The sequence below is a fragment of the Musa acuminata genome, chromosome BXJ2-2 (assembly GCF_036884655.1).
Source record: "Musa acuminata AAA Group cultivar baxijiao chromosome BXJ2-2, Cavendish_Baxijiao_AAA, whole genome shotgun sequence".
Classification (NCBI taxonomy): Eukaryota; Viridiplantae; Streptophyta; class Magnoliopsida; order Zingiberales; family Musaceae; genus Musa; species Musa acuminata.
The window spans coordinates 29112609-29133046 of NC_088339.1; the positions used below are offsets into that span (position 1 = coordinate 29112609).

Below are 20438 nucleotides of genomic sequence, written 5' to 3' on the forward strand. Positions count from 1 at the left end.
ATTCTATAGCTTTAGATGTGTGCAATGAAAGTCATGTACTCTCTCTACGTAATCCTACATAATGTTTCAGTGCTACGGCTTATTTACTTGATAAAAAGTATGGAGCATGTTGCGGGGGGCAACTGTTTAAGCCGTGGCCTCGAGGCCGACGCGGCTCGGTTCGGGGGTCCGGATGTCGAGGATCTCGGGCGGTATCCCTTGGGGTCTCCCGGTGGTCGAGCACGGTGGTTCGGGTCGGGATGTCGGGTCGGGAGGTCAGGTCGGGAGCTCGGGTCGGGAGGTCGGGTCGGGAGGAAGCTCCATCGCAGCGCCGGGAAGAGGCGACATCGTCTCGCACCTCCGACGATCAAGTTAGCGATGTGGAGAGGGTTTTGGAGGAAGAGATGCCTTCGAGTGCGTTGTGCTTGTTTTCCTCCCCCTGTTCGTTTAGAACTCTGGGGTATTTATAGATGAGTTTGATGTTACCTGATGTGGCTGCTTGCAGGAGGCAGGCTGATAGCGTCTAACATGGGGTTGGCGTGGCGTGAAGAACCAAGCCTGAGTTAGGTGTTAATGCCGACTTCCTCGAGCAGTGTGTTGTCCAGGCATGGCTGACGTCATGGCGTGTCACATCGCCATTTTTACCCTTATCATATTCCCCCCCCCCCGAAAGGAGCTATGCGTCGGTTGTTGTATGAGAGGAGTATGATGCATGGCTTCTGTCTTCAGACGGGCTGGCCGCGCGGACGAGGTCTCGGGGAACATGGAGCCGAAGGGCCGAGGAGCACGACGCAGGCGGGTTGGCCGCGCAGGTGTGTCCCGGGGGGCACGAAGCCGAAGAGCCGAGGAGCACGACGTAGGTGGGCAGGGTGCGCAGGCGTGGTCTCGGGAAATGGGGTCGAGGAGCCCAACTCAATCGGGAAGCCGAGCAGGGGTTGCGACCTCGGACAATGTGCGACCGAGGAACACGGCACAGGCGGGCAGGCCGCGCAGGCGTGGTCTCGGGCAACATGTAGCCGAGGAGCACAACACAGGTGGGCTGGTCACGCAGATGTGTCTCGGGTCATGGGGCCGAGGAGCACGACGCAGGCGGGCAGGCCGCGCAGGTGTGCCTCGGAGGCCATGGAGCCGAGGAACACGACGCAGGCGGGCAGGCCGCGCAGGTGTGGTCTCGGGCAACACGCAGTCGAGGAGCACGGCGCATGCGGGCTAGCCGTGCAGGCGTGGTCCCGGGCAACATGTAACCGAGGAGCGCAACTCGGTCGGGCAAGCCGAGCAGAGGTGGACTCGGGGTCCCTCGGCTCAGGCGGATAGTCTGCGCTGAGGTGGACTCGGGCAGACTGCGCCGAGGGACATGGCTCAGGCGGGTAGGCCGCGCTGAGATGGACTCGGGCAGACTGCGATTGAGGGACATGGCTCAGGCGGGTAGGCCGCACTGAGGTGGACTCGGGCAGTGCATGGCCGAGGGACACAACTCAGGCGGGCAGGCCGCGCTGAGGTGGACCCGGGCAGTCCATGGCCGAGGGGTTTAGATTCAGAAGGGTTTAAGCCGGGGCCAACCGCGAGCAGAAAAGGGGGTCAGGCAGATACTGAACCTTCGCTCAGAAGAGACTGAGGCGGGGCTTAGATTTCTTTTCATGAGTACATCGGGTAGCCACCGCGAATGCTTGGCCTCTCTTATGGAGCCCGCGGTCGGAGGTCGTCCCTTCTCCCCGCGGCCGCCCAGGCCTCCGCTGCGATGTATTGATTAGCCCGCTGGAGCATCTCCGGCACCGTCGTGTGAGGTCGCTCCGCGAGGGACTAGAGGAATTTGGAAGGTCGCAAGCCTATCATAAATGCCTGCACTAACAGAGAGGGGTGAGTGTCCGATAAGCATCGGATTTGCGTGGCAAAGCGATCCACGAAATGTGAGAGGGGCTCGTCCTCTCTTTGTTTGAGTCCGAGGAGCAGTGCCGCGGAGGGCTTTGGACGGGCATGGGCTACGAAGTGGAGCTCGAAGTCCTTGGCGAGCTGGCCGAAGGAACTGATCGTTCCGGTCTTCAAGCCGTCGTACCATGTGCGGGCTGGACCCCTCAGGGTAGTGGGAAACGCCCTGCACATTAAAGCGTCAAACGTTCCATACAGTGCTAGTTGGGCACGGAAAGTGGCGACATGGTCCGCTGGGTCAGTGGAGCCGTCGTATGCATCCAGAGAAGGGAGCTAGAAGTTCGGGGGAACCGTGTGATCTCGTATCTCTGGTGCGAACGGAGATCCTCGGTATGGGTCCACCCCGACTCTCCCTTCGAGTTGCGGAACTCCTTCTCTAGTTCGTCGAGCCGCTGCCAAAGAAAGTGTAGCTGGGCTCGCAGGGAGTCTGTTGAATTCGAAGATAATATCTCGAGCTCCGAGCGGCCGCTCGGGTTTGTCCTTACTGGATCCCCGAGTGGGGTCGGTCTGACCCGAGGAGAAGTGGAAGGCTCCAGAAGCGTCATGTGGGCTCGAGTGGGCGGCTCTTGTTGCCGTAGCGGCTGAGTCATATGTGGGGGTGCCGGTTGAGGGACGAGCGGGATGATGGTTTGCACCATATCCGTCAGAGCTCGAACTTGAAAAGCGAGGTCGTGAAAGGCCTCGGACGACACCGGCGAAGGAACGCTCGGAGCGCCTTCGGGCGGAAGCAGATCCGAGTTGTCCAATGAACGCCAGTAGCGTTCCGAGGTTGCGGGGAGGTCGTCAGCCCGCGGCCCGTCACGCAAGGGACGCACGTCCTACGCTCCTGCTAAGAACGATCCCTCAACGGGGGGTTCGTCGGGATCAGTCTGAGGATCCCTCGACATTCGGGCCCTCCTTCTAGCGCCAAAATATTGCGGGGGGCAACTATTTAAGCCGTGGCCTCGGGGTCGACGCGGCTCGGTTCGGGGGTCCGGATGTCGGGGATCTCGAGCGGCGTCCCTTGGGGTCTCCCGGCGGCCGAGCACGGTGGTTCAGGTCGGGACGTCGGGTCGGGAGGAAGCTCCGCCGTAGCGCCGGGAAGAGGCGACACCGTCTCGCACCTGCACATAGGTCGGGCCGGGAGCTTGGCCCGACCCCTCCGACGATCAAGTTTGCGATGTGGAGAGGGTTTTGGAGGAAGAGATGCCTTCGAGTGTGTTGTGCTTGTTTTCCTCCCCCTGTTCGTTTAGAACTCTAGGGTATTTATAGATGAGTTTGATGTTACATGATGTGGCTACTTGCAGGAGGCAGGCTGATAGCGTCTGACATGGGGTTGGCGTTGCGTGAAGAACCAAGCCTGAGTTAGGTGTTGATGCCGACTTCCTCGCGCAGTGTGTTGTCCAGGCTGATGTCATGGCGTGTGACATCGTCATTTTTACCCTTATCAGAGCACATTCATGCGTATGCCAAGATGCATGCACATCCCTTGATTCCATGATTTGGAGATTTCACCAAAATCATTAAAATTCATCCATGATATAAAATTGGTTCTTTTCTGGATTTATTTGAGTAAATCAAAATCTCCCATTTTATTGTGCATATTCTATAGTCTAATAATACTGTAGTGCTTTTTAAAGTATGCTATGACGTGTCTAACGGTGCCATACCTTTTTCATAAAACGTATATTCTTAAATAACATTCGGTGTTTTTAAATGCTGTAAAATTTTATATAAACAAAGAAGGCTATAAATTTTATTGGATTATTGGAAATTTAAAGAAAATAAAAGATAATCAATCAAATCATTTGCTGGTTGATACAGACAAGAACTTAAAAATATAAGAGAATTTTTTGTGAAAAGACCGAGTTTCAAACTTCACTAATTAATTATATTATCATATTCAATCTGCACTATGGAGAAACTAATCAACCGTGAACGTATCGTACGGAAGTTTGACTTGAACGGTCGAGATTAGCGACGCTTCGATGAAGTCACCAATTATTTTTAGGAGCCGACTGAGCCATGTCAGGTTAGCATGGTGAAATGGATTGAAGAATCCTTGTTTACGCAAAGACTGTCATATACCATGAGCCACGTCAACCATACGGCGTTAGCATCGTGGTTGTCCACCATGTCAATGTGGCATCGGTGGAACAGTGACTGCTACTACGCAACGGCAAAATAGCGGAGGTTAGAAGAGGGCCAAAAGTAAACATGGCGGCGGCGATTGGCGGCGCACGAAGAGCCCTCGCATGCCGTGGCATCCCTTCTTCTCTGATCTCCGTTGCCGCCACCTCGAGAGCTTTCCCATCTTCTTCTCCTCCAACTCGGGCCTTCTCTCGGCTCTCGCGCCGCAAGCGTCCCTCGGGAATCTCGAGGTACTTCTCCCTCGCAACTTTCGCCATCGTCTTCGATCTTATCCCATTCGTTTATTAGTTTTAACTTAGAATTTGGGCGATATGATCTGGAAAAGTTTACATCTTTTGTACTTACTAATCTACTTTTTTCCATGTGGAAGCGCTCACCCTTAGAATTATTTTTGGATCATCAACGCAGTCAATTTTTTTCAGAATTAAGAACTTCGAAGTTTTGTTATTCTTTTTTTCTTCTCGTTTTGCATCATCTTTCTATTTATTTGAATATTTTTTGTGGGTTCTTGTTTTATAGTTGGATTGTGTGTGGCGAAAGTGGTATCTTTGTTATTGTAATGTGAATTGTCTGCATTGCTGACGGATTAGGTCCCGCAGGTCCGCGGTTGAGTTGGGTTGTGCACAGTCTCTGATGCCTTTTCACAGCGTTACTGCCACGGCATTGCTCACTTCTATGCTCTCCGCAAGGCCTGGAGGCTGGACTTGGCTTTCAGAAGGTAATCCGTTTATCCTCTCTTCTTTTTTGTAGTTCATCATAATTAGCAAATATTATATGATAATTTGCCTGTTTTACTTTAAAACATAATTGGTTTGATTCCATGAATTGGATTGAGAGACTATGACGGTATCACTTGTTGTAGCAGAAGTGTTTGTTTTGCTTAGGTTAGTTTTAGTTAGTTTACTTGTTTTACTTTGTCTGAAATGTTACGACAGATACTTCAAATCTAGCAAGTTTAGATCTTTCTTTATATTCTTCCTGACTTCTCAAGTCCCACATATACTTTTAGATCAGTTTAGTTATGAATTGGAACTGACCTCAAAGATGTTATCTGTTTTTTTTTTGTTATAGAATATTTTAACACAACATACTTTTTTGTTTTAGTTTTTCTATAATTGTAGAGGTCCCTCAGGACTTCTGTTTGTTTGTTTTTATTTTCTGTTTGCAGGGTTACTATCACATTATTTAACTTTTCGACAGAAAAATCAACTAATTATAGACACAATTTTTAGGAGAAACAGTAGGTGATGGGATATATTTTCAACCACAAACTTTTAACTTTCCTAGCTGCTGTTTGATCAGTTACATTGGAGTCTTATGGTTTTTTCTGTTTGTAAGGAATAGGTCCAGTGTAATATTGTTTTTATTATTCTAGTAATCTTCAGACCTCTGATTTTGGGTTTGAGAGTTTGTTCTTTGGTTAAAGAAGATTATGGGCATACCAAAGAAGAACTCTCAAATCCAAATCAGAGTTCTAAAGATTACTAGAATAATAAATTCTTTTAACCCCCTTATCTGTTGGTTTGGTATGCCCATAACCCCCTCTTATTCATTGGGTTTGAGAGCTTGTATGCCCATAACCTTCATTCGAGTTTGTTCTTTTAACCCCCTTATTCGGTGAAGTGTTTTGCCTGAATTTTGAAAATTAGAAACTTAATTTTATTTTTCCTCTATGAAATTTCAAAAACCAAACAAAACAGATATGTTTTGTGGCCATCAGATGCTTCCAATACAGAGTTCTTAAACTTGTTTGTTTGAGTACCATGATATATTTATTTGAGTCCTGATCATTTGATAGACTGTGGCATGTTTGTCGGAACTCAAATGGAAGAAAAGTGTTAAACTCTTGTTTTTATTTGGTTCTGGAGTAAAGGATTAGTATCGGACTGGCACCAATCATCATACTTAATAGAGGGGTTCTTGTATTGTTTGTTGCTCATATTTGTCCATATAATATAAAGGTCAAATAAGGATTTCCTGTAGCTTGATTGATATTTTGGAATTTCTGATATATGTAATGTGATAAAAGTTGAGTGTGCCAGCCCATATCTTTCTGAACTGTTGTCTCTTCTCTCCCTTGTTTCCCCTTATCTTTTCGTGAATTTTTTGTTGTTCATCCCTGATTTGTTATGGGAATCTATCCAGCAGTGTAGTTTTAGCTTCATCCATGCTTGTCAACCTTTGACTCGGTGAAATGTTATGCCAGCCTCACCAATTTATTCAATTTCTGAGTCATGCGTGAGGGATCTTATATGGCAGTATTTGCAGAATCAGGAAAAAGTTCGAGATGGATTGTACAGCATAAAATTTCAATATGGAAACGTCAGGTCAAGCAAACTGGATCATGGTGGATTGAGTTGTTTTGAAATAATCAGAAATTTATTTTGTTTGGTACTTGACTGGTGTTCGTCAGTCTTTTGGGGGTTTCAAGACCCATCTCTATAACGAACAGCCAGATCAGATCAGTCCAAGAATAATATGGACCGTTTTAAGTGAGAAAGTTGATATGCATCCACTGTAACTAGCATGCACGATAAGTGTGGTACATAACTATGTAGTATGGAACCATGTTTTATGGTGACAAGCAACACTTGGTTTCTGTTTGCTAGCATTGGCAGTGCTTTTCTGCATCTCTGCTATAACTATCATTGGTTCTATTTACGGTCATTTCTATAGGCCATGTTTTGCTTAAGGTTATAAATTAGTGTTAGTGTTATCATTGTACTTATTTGGCATGTGCTTCTTCTATTTTCCAATAACTTCATCATGAATTTGACTCTATTGCTTTAGGAAACATTTTTCTAATGTTCCTAACCCGGCATTGTTCTTATGAACAGTCATTTATTTTGTTGCTTAACAAACAGGACAATGAGTGACTTCTGCTGGTTTAAATCATATTTACTCCTGTTAAATTCCAAATATATCTACCTTGCTGAGTTTTTCTTTTCCACTTGAACAATGCATCACCTTATGTTATGAACCTTTGTTATCATCACTTGAACATGTAAATCATCTGGTTGTGTTAGTGAAATGTTGTCTGATATTTTATTTGCTTTGCATATGTAACATGATAACTTTTTGTAGGATTTGCAACGCCTCTATGACATCAGAGATAAACTTGAAACAAATGCTGTGCTGAGGATTGCTGAGTTTGATTCTTGATCAATGTGCTTACTAGAAGGCGTCATTGCTCTAAACGATGATCTTGGTTCTTCTCTCTTCTAAAATAAATGTTACGTTGGATTTCAATTCTAGCATACCAGAAATATCTCAACAATTCCTTTCTGGTCTTGTGTTATGAAAGTGTGTCGCAACCTCCTGGCATAGTCATTCTTATAGTGGTTGAAACTTTTTATCATATTCTCAGGAACATCCATCTGCAGCTGTTTTCCTTTTTGTTATCTGTTTCACGTTTCAGTCACGTTTTTTAGACGCGTGTTTTTAATATTTGGATGCGCAAGGTTTCATTCGGATGCGCAAATGTTAACACAACATTGCTACTTGAGGTGCTGTCATCTGGCCAAACATTATGATGTTTGTAAGTTAGATAAGCAATCAATTGCTATTTTATGAGTCTGTCAGCCATCAAACCTTTAATTCTGTCATTCTAGTCGTTTGATTGGTTATAATAGTCAAGCTTGTTGGAGTTTTGGTTTTAGCTCTTTTTGTTTCCTACTTTGGATAGGTCGAAACCATATTAATATCATGCACCTCAATGTGTTTTGTGCTTGGAGAAGGATGAACAGATGTCGAGATAATAATTGAAGCGAAAAATGTAGTAGACGGCATGCTGATTCACACTTTTTTGTATGATATTGTGCAATTCTGCTGTTGAGAAAAAGAGTGGGTGACCACAAGCTTATCAATGTACCCATTTCTTCTGATTCCTTCAGCAAAACATGCAGGTAGAAAGCAGCATCCAACTTTAGTCAGACTGATTTGAGGACTTGCAAGATGTTGCGACTAATTATAGCACTTCTCAACTGGACAGCATATTCTTGGTTCATGCGAGGTTGTGGTCATCAGCATCAATTGAAGCTCTCACATTTCCGGAGGATCACACCCAGCGGAGGTAGTGATTGAACTTGTTGAGGGATCTCTTGGGCAGTTCATTTGTAGGCACCAAGTAGCGTGTTATAATAATTATTTACATCATTGCAATTGGGAATCGCCTGACTGACCAAAACACCCGGCTTTGTCACTTCCACCACTAGAATGTCGGCGAATTAAGCTTACTATTCCTCGACTCGAATGTGAGGTTCCGAGCGGAAGAAGTGACATACCAATGACAAGATGTCGACGCGTGAAGGCAATGGGCAAAGTTTGATAATTGGTGGCTGATGGGGGGGGGGGCTTCACATGTTGTCATCTACAATTATCAGCAGTCCACAGTTGGTACTGAGATGGGGACATGATGATTAACACGTTTTAGAGACTCCAATAATTGTGCTGAAGAATCGTACAATCGTGGATGATTTGATTGTTCCGAAGGCTGATAATAATGATGCTAATGCCGATGTTTCATCTAACTGATAAGGCATACAGTTATCAAAGATACCCTTAGAAATAGAAATATTGATTCTCATGTGAATCTTTCGATGTTCAAGTTAGTAATTCATGATCGCAAGTCATTCAAAATGATCTCCTCTTTTTTTTATTATATTAAAAATAAGTTTTTATATCTAGTCAAAAAAGGATAATATTTTACGATGAGGTAATCCTTAATCACCTCTAACAATCTATTCTATTTTTACTCTTTTCTCTACATAACTAACAAAAAGAAGATAACTTGTAATCATTTGTCTGATTCTTATTCATATGGGCAAACGGTCGGGGATAGCCCTGTCTCCTTCCTTCTTTTAATCATATATTAGATGACGTTCGACTAAAAGCTTTTCAGTCTTCTTGCCAAAATAATACGTGAGGCATGACGAGGGTTGAACGCTCGAATCGAGTAAAAGGATTCAAATACATGCACACACACCAAACTTGACTGAATTCTCCATGCCCGCTTCTCTTGAAATTATTGCTCCTTTATGCATTCTTTCCTACTGTTTACAGTGCGAGTGACTGATTCCAGTCTTTATTCGTTGCATCTCCCCGTATTATGGGTTGACTGCCGCGTTCACTGAGCTTCCCAGTATCCGAGTTCGGAAGCTGTACCGAACCGAGTCTACTGTCGAGAGAGAAACGTGGGATAAGATGACTATTCCAACTTGGTTTGTCCTGTTCATCGGATGAGATGACTCTTCCTCCGTGAAGCACATACACATGGCGGAGAACTCCACCGGGCTCCGGCCATGGGCACAGCTGTGAGTCTTAAGAGCCCCAATCAAGTTGTTGGCAGTTTACTTCATCGAATGAATTTATTTGATGTTCCATCGTTGCCCATCTTCGTTAAGATTTGAGTTCAGTCTCTATCGAAGAAGACGTCAGCTGCATGGATTCAAGATGCACATTTATTCCGCCCTTTGGTGTTCTGAAAGAAAATCCAATACCTCCAACGTATGGGAACAGAAGGGAACTGTTCTCATTACCTGTAAGTGATCTTGGTTTCTTCGGTTTCACTCGAGGAGATTCGTCGAGCCCGTAATGACAACGAGTGTTCCTGCACTTGTCGTCAAGGAGGCTCGAGGAAGAGGAGGATCCATGTTTTGAATCCAGAACGTGTTAGTCGTGGCACATCTGGAAGAAGAGGAAGACGAAGAAGAAGAATGGGGGTTCTGTGTAGCTCTCTACCTGTGCGTGTATTCACAGGGCCCGGGCTTCAATTGTTCTGGTCGGCTATCATCGAACATGGCCTCATGGTCTCTCCCTGCAGATCTCGGATCTCGTACACTCCACGGTGGACAACAATGGCTACGAGGGTGGCCTTGTCTTCGCAGACTTCATTGCACAACAAAAAGGCACTCGACTGATTAGAAATCGAAGCATTAACCTTGCGTGATTACAAGTGTGTGGTACTGCAAAGGTAAAGCTATCAACATCCACCAACAAAAAGCCGATACTTGTGCTTTCAGAGAAGACGTTGTCGTGCTGATATAGCAGATTATGAACATCAAGTGATTGCCACAGCATGCAGTTCTTAAGCGAATCAGATAGTAATGAGAAGGACGATAAAATGATGAATTCAGATCGACCATAGAGGTGAATTTAACTGAAATTACTCGATTCATTTGCACTGTGAACCTATAAACCCAAATCAGCATAAAAAAACAGCCAGTTTTGGTTAGTTATCGGATCCAGAAAGGAGAGACAGCGAGAGCGGAGTGTGTAGTGTAGACGTGAGCCAGCTTTGGTTGAAATGTTTGGCCGGTCAGTATTCCATCATTTTTCGCATTCGGGCTCAGTTGAAAAGAATAAAAGAAGAATTATTGAAGAAACTTTATTGAAGAAATTTTGAAAAAGCTTTAGTTTAAATACTGTCCACTCTCCTATTTATAAGAGGAAGAATTTTTCTCAACAGAATAAAGAATTTCTCTTAACAGAGTAGAGAGATTTCCTCATATAGTTGAGAAAATCTTATTTGCTATCATGCCCCCATAAGATGATGCTTCTGTCAAGGATATCAATTTTGGATTCATGCAAAGCAAACAGTTTACGAGTCAGAGGCTTCGTGAATAGAGCAAGAGCAAATCGTTGCTGCTGTTGTTGTTGTTACTGCGGTTGCGACGACGACGACGACAGTTGCAGCATAAGAGAAAGCTACAGCAATGAAAAAAGCTATAGCAATACTGTATGTAACAAAGGAATAAGCTGCAGTAGAAGAGGTTGCAACGATGCTATAGCATAGAAGGAAACTACAGCAGAAGTGCAACAGAGGAGAAAGCTGCAATAGAGGTGCAGCAGAGGAGGAAGCTGCAGCGATGCTACAATAGAGAAGAAAGCTGCAGCAGAAGAGGAATAGAAGATAAGAATTATTGAAGAAACTTTATTAAAGAAGCTTTAGTTTAAATATATTAACATGTCTTTCTCCTATTTATATAGATTATGAGAGAGATTTTCCTCGACAGAATAAAAAGATTTCCTCGAAAAAAAATTTATCAGATATCAACTTCTCTCTAATCCTCCTAAATCCCGGCAGCGGACCACAGATTTCCTCCTCACTTCTCTCTTGTTCTCATCCTCCCAAACCCGGCAGCGGACCACAGATTTTCTCCTCCTTTCCTGGTTCGGCCACACTAAACACGGCTCCTCCACCCACTATATATTCACCGGGCGCTAGGAATCATCAGACAAGGTGCGTGCAGAGAGTTGCAGAGATAATTAATTGCCAACAGGAAGAGATACCATGAGGAACTGTCACGGTGGTCGAGCAGATCTTAAGTTGGAGAGGAAGCTGGCGGAAAAATATAGGAGACTGCACATGAAGACCCTGTACTTGAAGCTTTCCTCCATCATTCCCGCGGAACACAGAACCACGGCAAAGGTAAGCATCTTGCTTCTTCCTGCGCTTCTATTTCTTTCTCGGATGTTTTATCTCCATCAGAACCCTACTGCCTGATGAATGGGTTTCTCTCTCTTTCTTCTTTCTCTTACATGATTTGATTGATCTCAGAATGCGTCATCGCCATCATCCACGTTGACATTCCTTCCTCTCACAAAGTATTCTTAAACTAATAATCGATGGACAAAATAATTGCAGTAATTGTATGTCCTGAGATAAAAGTCGTGGACTTGTCTACTTTTCTTCCATCATCTGCTACATTATAATACAAGAATTGCTATTGAGTTACAGGATATAATGACAAAGCAAGACAACTTGGATCAAGCCACATCTTACATCAAATATCTTCGTGCAAGGATCGAAAAGTTGAAGCAGAGAAGGCTCGTGCAGACCAGCGCGGCCAGAAATGAGATGGGAACGGGCTATCTATTGCCAATCATTGAAGTAAAATACCAGGATCTGAACCTGGAGATACTTCTGATAAGTGGTGTGAACAAGAGCTTCATGTTCCATGAGGTGATCAATGTTCTCGAGGAAGAAGGTGCCGAAGTCATCCATGGTAGCTTCTCAGTCGTCGGTGACAAGATCTACCACACAATACATTCGCAGGTGATCACGATCCTTCTCTCTTTGCTCTTTACTAGTTTGGGTAGCTCGAGCTAAGGCAGATGATGATTTATGTCCAGGCAAGGGATTTTGTTTATAGGATCAGGACACCTTACCTTACCTAGGTTAATGAAATCCTTCCCAAAAAAACATGGTTTTTTTGTGTTTGCAGCTACGACTCCAATCGATCAGGATGTGTCGGTCTTCCTGTTAGCCAACAGCATTTAACCTACATGTGTGATGAGCTGTTATTACCTGTGTTTGCAGGCTGTCAGCACCAGAATTGGCTTGGAGGCTACGAGGGTATCTGAGAGACTGAAGGAGCTGGTTAAGTAATCATCTAGGAGACATGGTTTTCCAGATTCCTGAGGACATATGGACGTGTACCATGCACTTTTTTTAAGACTGCTATTGATATGGATCATTTTCGTCGGAGGAGGAAGAAGAAGATGATCCCAACACCACGAACAGACGTACTGCTTTCCTCTTTCCTTTTTTTGAGTTGAGATTGATGCTTGGAGCTTGCACGATTGTTGTACCCTCTGTAGTCTGCAGACTATTGACTAATGGAAGCTTCTCTTGTTTCAGTGGCATTTTAGTTCTCTTAAACACGTTCTTAGCGCTCGTATGGGAATCTTCCTCGTACTCACCAAACATTTTCTTCGACCGTGTCGGCGATCCGACAACCCTTCAATAGAAAACTGGCGGCAGAATGAAACCCTTAAATAGAAAACTTTTAGTCATCAAATGCTCCGTGTTGCGTCGTTTTACCATCACCGACGGTGAGCGCATCCCCCTGCATCTTCTTCGTCGCTACCCCGGGAATCGGGACATCAAATTGACGGCGCTTCCTCACGTGTTCCCGGTGGGCGGCTGGCGGCTGGCGGCGGCGATCCAGGAACCGGCCCGGTTATGTCTCGGAGGCCCAGTTTACAAGATGGACGATTGAGCCCACATATATTTTCCAGCCCGAACTGCTTCGAGAAGAACTCGTCAACGGACTCTAATAGTTTCGTGCATAAATAGCTTATCTATCATAATATTATAAACATAATTGCAAATCAGTAATATATTTTCACAATATATTCACGTTCGATGGATCGGAGGAAAATTAATGTTACTAACTAAAAATGGCACACAATATTTGAAATTATGCATTTAAAATTTTAATAAATATATACTGATGTATTAATCTGTTCTCAAAATAGATGAATATATTTCCAAAAAATATATATAAATATGTTTCCAAACGTAACAGTCTAAAAATATAAATGTGATTCACGCAGACGTCGATCGACTATTAATGGTTGACTACATAGGTAAATGTGACACGATCGGTCTTTGCTTCTGCTGCTGCAATTTTTTTGGAATGAAGATGCCCAAAAGTCGCAGCCAGAGGAATGTGGTCTCGGAATCATCCTCTACATATAACCCCTTCAACCATGCACTCGAAAAGGGTACAGATAAAGGGATTCTGATTTGATGTCTTTCTCCCAAATCCTTGTAGAAATCTTTGCATCATTAATGGTCGATCAATCAAGGTGCCTGAATGTGGAATCATACATGATAGATATCTTTGATGACTTATAAATGCAGGGTTCTAATTCACTGTACATGGAATCTTCATCGGGGCCGTCATTATAGCGGACACGTATGTGATCTTCTATTTCTTGTGGGGATGATGGCATACAATGATACTCACTAAAATTAGTTTGGCTCACAAAAGAGAAATATGAATAAAGGCTTGTATAAATCATGAAGATATAGTTTTGGTTTGGCTGATCATTTCACTAGTCTCGAGTCCAAACGCAATGGCAGAGTCCACCACCATTACATCCGCAATCTCTTTCAGATGACCACCACATGCATGCTAACATAAGGCAGGAAGGTCAATGTCTCAGGAGGCACGGAAGGTGGATGTAAGTCTGGAGTCAAAGGAGAGCCGTGAAGGAAATCTAAAAATACTGCAGAAGAAGAAGAGGCACAAGAGGATGGATTTAGATGTCTCTTGTGATCATGGACTCTTGATAATAGATAGAAAGGTGGGAAATATATAAAACAGGCTTTGATTGGGGAGAGAGAGAGAGAGAGAGAGAGAGGCAACCCATGTGCACAAATGGAACCATAGAGAGAGAAAGTGTGTGTGGTGTGTGTGTGAGACAAACACGGAGAGAGTAGAATAGCAGTGACAAGAGGGGAGACGAAGAAAGAAGAAAGTCTTTATGGAAAGAAGAGGAAGTAGCCTATACAAGTGGGTGGCATGGGGGGAGGAGAAGATGCAGTAGAGGAGGAGGTGAGAGTAGAAGAGAAGAGAAGCTTATAAAGATCCCATATTTTTGGCTTTGCGTGGTAGCCTTAGAGGCGGCAAAGGAGTGAGTGAGGGGAGAGAGAGATGAAGGAAGGGGGCGGAGATGGGTTCGTGAGGGCGGACCAGATCGATCTGAAGAGCTTGGACGAGCAACTGGAGCGGCACCTCAGCCGGGCATGGACGATGGAGAAGAGGAAGGAGGAGGAGAGGAGGGAGAGGCGGAGGGAGGAGTGGGAGATCGACCCATCGAAGCTGCTCATCAAGGGGGTAATCGCCAGGGGCACCTTCGGCACCGTCCACCGTGGGGTCTACGACGGCCAGGACGTCGCCGGTAAAAAAAGAGATCGGAGAGATAGGAGGAATTCCGATGCATATTTGGTCTTCTCTGTCCAATAATGCTTGCGTTTTACTGCCGAAAATTGATCTTTTTGGCGATCGATTAGGGCTTTTTGCTTCATCGAATTTTCTCGTTTCGTGATTTCCTTCGAACTCTTCGAGACATCCCCTCTTTGTCTTGCGTCGAATCTACTGAATTCAATTGCTTCGAAGTGCTTCATCATCTTTCGAAGAATTCCCTTTTTTTTTCTAGATTATTTGTTTTTATTTTTTTTCTGTGGAATCCGTTTAGACTTATGCCCTTTCTCTCCGTCTCCTGCTGAATCTGTTCGTATTTTCTACGATGCACAGACTCTGCTTGTTCCTTTACGTAGTGATGGAAATGAAGGGGAAAAGTATGCCTACTTGTCTCGTCATCAGTTTGGAGAAGATTCAAATGCAAATTTCCATTTGTGATACCATGATCTTTCTGTTTACGTCTCTGCTCTTGTGTTTGCCGGGTGATATGCTTCACCTTTTGGGGTTTGGTACGCCCCGGTTGGGCTTATAAAGGCTATTGTTCATTGATGTAGCCACAAACCTGCCTGTGACTTCACATGCTGGGTGGAGTGTTTTCCGTGACACTTGTTGCATCAGTTGTTTTCTCCCTTGTACTTCATGTGAACCGAACTAAACAACTATTACTGGTTTGACGTGGGTGTTGGTCTTGTGATATCTAAAGCAGAACAGAAAGCTGTAGCACTGACAAATGATGACAAGAAATGGTTGATATGCTATGCACTCTGGGGTGATTGAGTTTGACATTGTGTGTGTTTGATGCATGGTAGTTCATCTGTTTCAGCATTAGCAGGCACTTAAATATGTAAAACAGACTAATAAAAGTTGTGTTTTGCTTCAGAATCATTCTCTGGGGTTTACCTGAGTGAGCACCGGAAACCACATCCCTCTTGCTCATTTGTTTTGATGCAAGATTTTTTTTTTTTTTTTTTGAGTTTTGCATGTTGACCATGGATTTGAAGACGATTACACATTCAGCGTGTACGCTGCACTTCTTTTGCTAGTTGTTAAAGGATATCTTTTTTACTGCTCTCAGTGAAGTTGCTAGACTGGGGCGAAGACGGAAACAGAACGGAAGCTGAAGTTGCGGCACTGCGGGCAGCCTTCTCTCAAGAAGTCTCAGTTTGGCATCAGCTTGATCATCCCAATGTAACTAAGGTAAAGATAGTTACGTAAAGATACGATATTATTTCTGTAACTATTGCAAAACTTTAATCCGAGTCATATGCTTTTCGTGTCCATTTGCTTGATGTATTTAGTTCTTTTATGTTGCCGTCATGTTAAGCAGAAAGATTAGGTTTACAAGGTGTCATCTGGTTGGAAATCTTCTCTGCATTCATCTTTTTTAATATGGTTATCTACTAATTCTTCTTGTTTGTGTGGCATTATGTCATTTTAAACTTCTTTTTATTTGCAGTTTATCGGTGCTGCCATTGGAGCAACAGACCTTAACATACAAACAGAAAATGGTCATCTTAGCATGCCAAGCAATATTTGCTGTGTTGTCGTTGAGTATCTCCCTGGCGGTGCACTGAAATCATTTCTTATAAAACACCACAGAAGAAAAATAGCTTTCAAAATAGTCGTCCAGATGGCTTTGGATCTTGCAAGCGGGTGAGAGTCGGTCTTAAGTTCTTTGATTCAGAAGCTCTTAGTTCACCACATATTTTTTCTGCTTGAATGTATAAATACTTTCATGCTTCTGATCCCTGTTAAAAGAGCTCTTTGCAAAATAAATCTGTTTGTGCAATTTGCATCTCTATCTGTAGGTTAAGCTATCTTCATTCCAAAAAGATTGTGCACAGAGATGTGAAGACAGAAAATATGCTTCTAGATAGAACAGGAAGAGTGAAAATTGCTGACTTTGGCGTTGCTCGAATTGAGGCTCAAAATCCTAATGACATGACGGGTGAGACAGGAACCCTTGGTTACATGGCACCAGAGGTATAAGATCCCTTTTGTGATGTTAAACACCATCATTTCTTTTCTCAATATTCTTTCCAGTACATTTTTCAGCAGCATGAACTATTTGTGGAGCTGTCATAATCATTAAAGATTAACTCATTTAGATTGTGTGTTGTATCAATACATCGTCTTGAAAGAAAGATTTGCTTATGATAAGCATGCTATGATATTTTTTGTTCTTTGAGTCCATGGCATCAAGATGACATATTAGGTTGTCTTAACTTAGACGCTTGTAACAAGGAAATAATTAGACACATATATGAATGTGAAAGTTAGTTCCTGGCTGTATACACAGATAACAGAATGATGTATGCATGTTGTCTGCACTATGTATGATTGCTTGCTAGAAAAGAAGAAAAAGTCAATCTGACAGAAAACATACTGAAAGAAAGCTTCTCCTGAATTTTGTTAGGGAACTATTAGGTTTGTTGATAAAGAAAGATTAAAGATTCATCTAGACAGACACAAACAAAATGATGGACAAAATAGAGAAGAATCGAAATGGAGCTTTCCTTGAGATAGAAGAACGAGTGAAAAGGGAGGTGAAATGAATGTAGCTCGGTACAAGTACAGCATAATCTGTTCTTTGTTAAAGATTACATTTCAGTGACATAAGGGTTTGTCTTAATTACTCCATTGTCTTGTTTAACCATGAAGCAGTAACATGGTAGTGACACATTTGCAGGTCCTTAATGGCAACCCTTATAATCGAAAATGTGATGTTTATAGCTTTGGTATCTGCCTGTGGGAGATATACTGCTGTGATATGCCATATCCTGACCTTAGCTTTTCCGAGATCACATCTGCAGTCGTGCGGCAGGTATGCAGTTCTCCCAAAGTCCAACAGCTGGTCGGATCACAACTGATCATCCTTAAATTCGCAGAACTTGCGGCCAGAGATACCACGCTGTTGCCCGAGCTCTCTGGCACATGTGATGAAAACCTGCTGGGATGCAAACCCTGACAGACGACCGGAGATGGATGAAGTGGTAGCCATGTTGGAAGCCATTGATACATCAAAGGGGGGAGGTATGATACCTCCAGATCAGCAACATCAGGGATGTTGCGGGTGTTTCGGCAGGTACCGAGGCCCTTGATCGGCTGCAAGCCATTGCTCTGGGGATGTTTAAACTTGGAAGAGACACAGCAATTTGCACAATCAATTGCAAATGTCGATGCAGAGCTGAGATATTATAGCAATGCATCTAGAGTATGTTCTTTATGTGATGATGTAAAGACATTCATCTTCATGTGTATAACTTGGCTTCTCACTTGTACTCTGGTTACCACACCTACGCATTAATATTCTTCTATGGCCTATCATCTTATGTGGACATGAAGAAGCACAAGGCTGCATCTTCATTTTCATTGCAGAGACAAGTGGCAGCTGGTAATTACTCATGTAAGAGGACTGTCAGGCAGACAAAGGTGGGGACGTGTAGCATTAACCATCATGTTATGGTATCCAATGTGTTTACCATTCATGGAGTCTTTTAAGTATTCTCTGTCGCCGAGCTGCTTGCTTGTTTGATGGAACTTGTCGATAAGAACTACATAATAACTTCTATCTGAGGTCCCGACGGTGATCCGAAATGCTATCGCCGTTTGTGTGTATGGATGTTGGCCTTGGGCAGACAGGTGGTGGAACTCGCCATATTTATGGCGGCCTCCTGCCACAGATGGCCTCGAACGGTGAAGTAGGCAGAGAACGAAGTGGAGGAGACATGGCCAGCGTTTGGGTGCCACTAATTCGAAGCCTCAGACCGCATCATGTACTTGGCTACCATCATCCTGTGGGCGGTGGTGGGTGGGTCCGGCCAACCTTTAAATGCCCACAGGAACATTCCGATCGCATCATGTACATGGTGTGCGTCGGCCGAAGCTTGTGTGGTCGCAGAGGCACGTGCCATTCCAGCATGAAGCCAACTTGACAGCTTTAATAACCTTGTCCGAACGATATGACGAATACAAGAGCATAATAGATAAGGCTTTCTCATCGAGCTCGCCATTTCTTTGTCACCACCATATCTGTTTAAGCTGGAGAAGCTTGCTTAACCAACCTGCATATAATAAATACAGCAGCGTCTCTGTCCCCCCTATCATGCATGCATCAAGCAAAACGTCGAGCACATAGAAAATGGCTCTGCTACAGCCACAGTAGATGTTTGGAAGGCATTCCTACCCCACCCCTTGGGATTATTACAGAGCAAACCAAGAGCCATATGCTTGCTGTTTGTTCCTCCAGGGCCTGCTGCTTTCCTGCGTCGCTTAAATAATCTTGATGTGGTGAGGGAAAGATCAATGAACCACGATGCTGGTTACAGCACTATTGTTCCTCCAGATTCTGCCTCTACTAAGCTGATTCCAACGCATCATGTCTGTCAATCAAATAGGTTGTCAATCAATCAAAGCTTCATGTCCATCATCTTCCGTGGGTAAACTCCTAAAATATCAGCTAGCTCTCATGGAGCTAATATGTCTAATTTAATGTCTTGTAGTGTACTAGACACAAAAGAGAAGAATGAAACACAAGCATAGGTTGAAGACACAAGTATATAATGTCAACATATAAAACCTAATTCAAATTATTCCTTTTATTAACTTATGAACAGTAATATTAATAAATCACTGGTACTAGTAAACCTAGAAGCCACATGATCTCTAATCTTCTACATCATTTAAATACTAATTAATGCACTATTTTTTCATTCTACGACACCCCCACACTGAGCATCTTGTTCTCTAATTTTCATCCTGATAATATTACTTAACTACATCTGCCTTCTAAAGTTCATGACAATTCCAAGTTTTGCCTAGATGTTCTTGAAATGGTTACACACATGCACACACACTTGGACAGGAACTTTGGCAGAAATGATACAGTGCATGCAACACTTGTAGGTAAACTTCATTTACACCTACACCCAGATTATTCATACACCAAAATGGAAGCATCAGCAACTGCATGAATAAAGACAACTATTATATCTCATTTAAGAAAGGGGTCATAACTAATATCAGGTTTGAAAATGAGTAAATACTCACCACAGAACAACAAAATGGTAAGAAACACAAGAATCTTGTCTCAACATATTATGTTCTGATGTATAACTAAATAAAAAAATTACATTCTATGATGGAGCAAAATAGCAGAAACAGTATAGGAACTGCCATGATAAACAGGCAATAGACGATAAAGATACTTAATAATTTCTCCTAGCTCAATAGCAGAGATTTACCATGACTTTTTTCTTGTCAATTCTACATGAAATATGTCTCCATATCTTTTCTGAACTAGGAAGATCTAGAGGAAGAGATTTCTCATTTATGTAGTTTCATTCCTGCTTCAAATATCTGCAATTAGCTTCTGCATATTAGGTTTATAGAGAATCCCATATTTCATGTTATAGAGTTCAAAACCATACATAAAGCATGGACACTAACATGACATGTACATGGCAAGATATGGGTATAATGACATGGAAAATATTGTAAAAATAGGGCACAGCATGGCAGTTCATAGCAACTAATACATGTATATTTGATTATAATTTTTTTACCATATACAATTTAGGCATTTGTTGCCTCTCTCTCTCTCTCTCTCTCTCTCTCTCACACACACACACACACACACACACGCCTGCTCTCTGTGTTGATCATCTTCCCAGACCAAAACCATTTGGT

At 43.4% G+C, this 20438-nt stretch overlaps 3 protein-coding genes across 4 annotated transcripts; all 3 read left to right on the forward strand.

The window, feature by feature from the left end:
• Positions 1-4041: 4041 nt before the first annotated feature.
• On the forward strand, positions 4042-7393 carry LOC135605886 (protein NUCLEAR FUSION DEFECTIVE 6, mitochondrial-like). Of its 2 annotated transcripts, none has more exons than XM_065096463.1 (3): positions 4042-4265; positions 4626-4753; positions 7120-7393. In XM_065096463.1, the coding sequence occupies exons 1-3, from the start codon at positions 4102-4104 to the stop codon at positions 7137-7139; spliced, it is 312 nt and encodes a 103-aa protein (XP_064952535.1). In that variant the 5' UTR covers positions 4042-4101; the 3' UTR covers positions 7140-7393. The 2 variants fall into 2 exon arrangements, with proteins under 2 accessions (XP_064952535.1, XP_064952536.1); XM_065096464.1 differs by having other exon boundaries at positions 4050-4265; positions 4635-4753.
• A 3789-nt stretch (positions 7394-11182) lies between these two features.
• LOC135605020 (transcription factor bHLH162-like) lies at positions 11183-12681 on the forward strand. The gene is made up of 3 exons (XM_065094689.1): positions 11183-11464; positions 11774-12091; positions 12356-12681. The coding sequence occupies exons 1-3, from the start codon at positions 11327-11329 to the stop codon at positions 12422-12424; spliced, it is 525 nt and encodes a 174-aa protein (XP_064950761.1). The 5' UTR covers positions 11183-11326; the 3' UTR covers positions 12425-12681.
• A 1462-nt stretch (positions 12682-14143) lies between these two features.
• Positions 14144-18067, forward strand: LOC135605887 (serine/threonine-protein kinase 54-like). The gene is made up of 6 exons (XM_065096465.1): positions 14144-14727; positions 15826-15947; positions 16207-16403; positions 16559-16733; positions 17440-17574; positions 17639-18067. Exons 1-6 carry the CDS (start codon positions 14481-14483, stop codon positions 17849-17851), a joined length of 1089 nt encoding a protein of 362 aa, XP_064952537.1. The 5' UTR covers positions 14144-14480; the 3' UTR covers positions 17852-18067.
• Positions 18068-20438: the final 2371 nt, after the last annotated feature.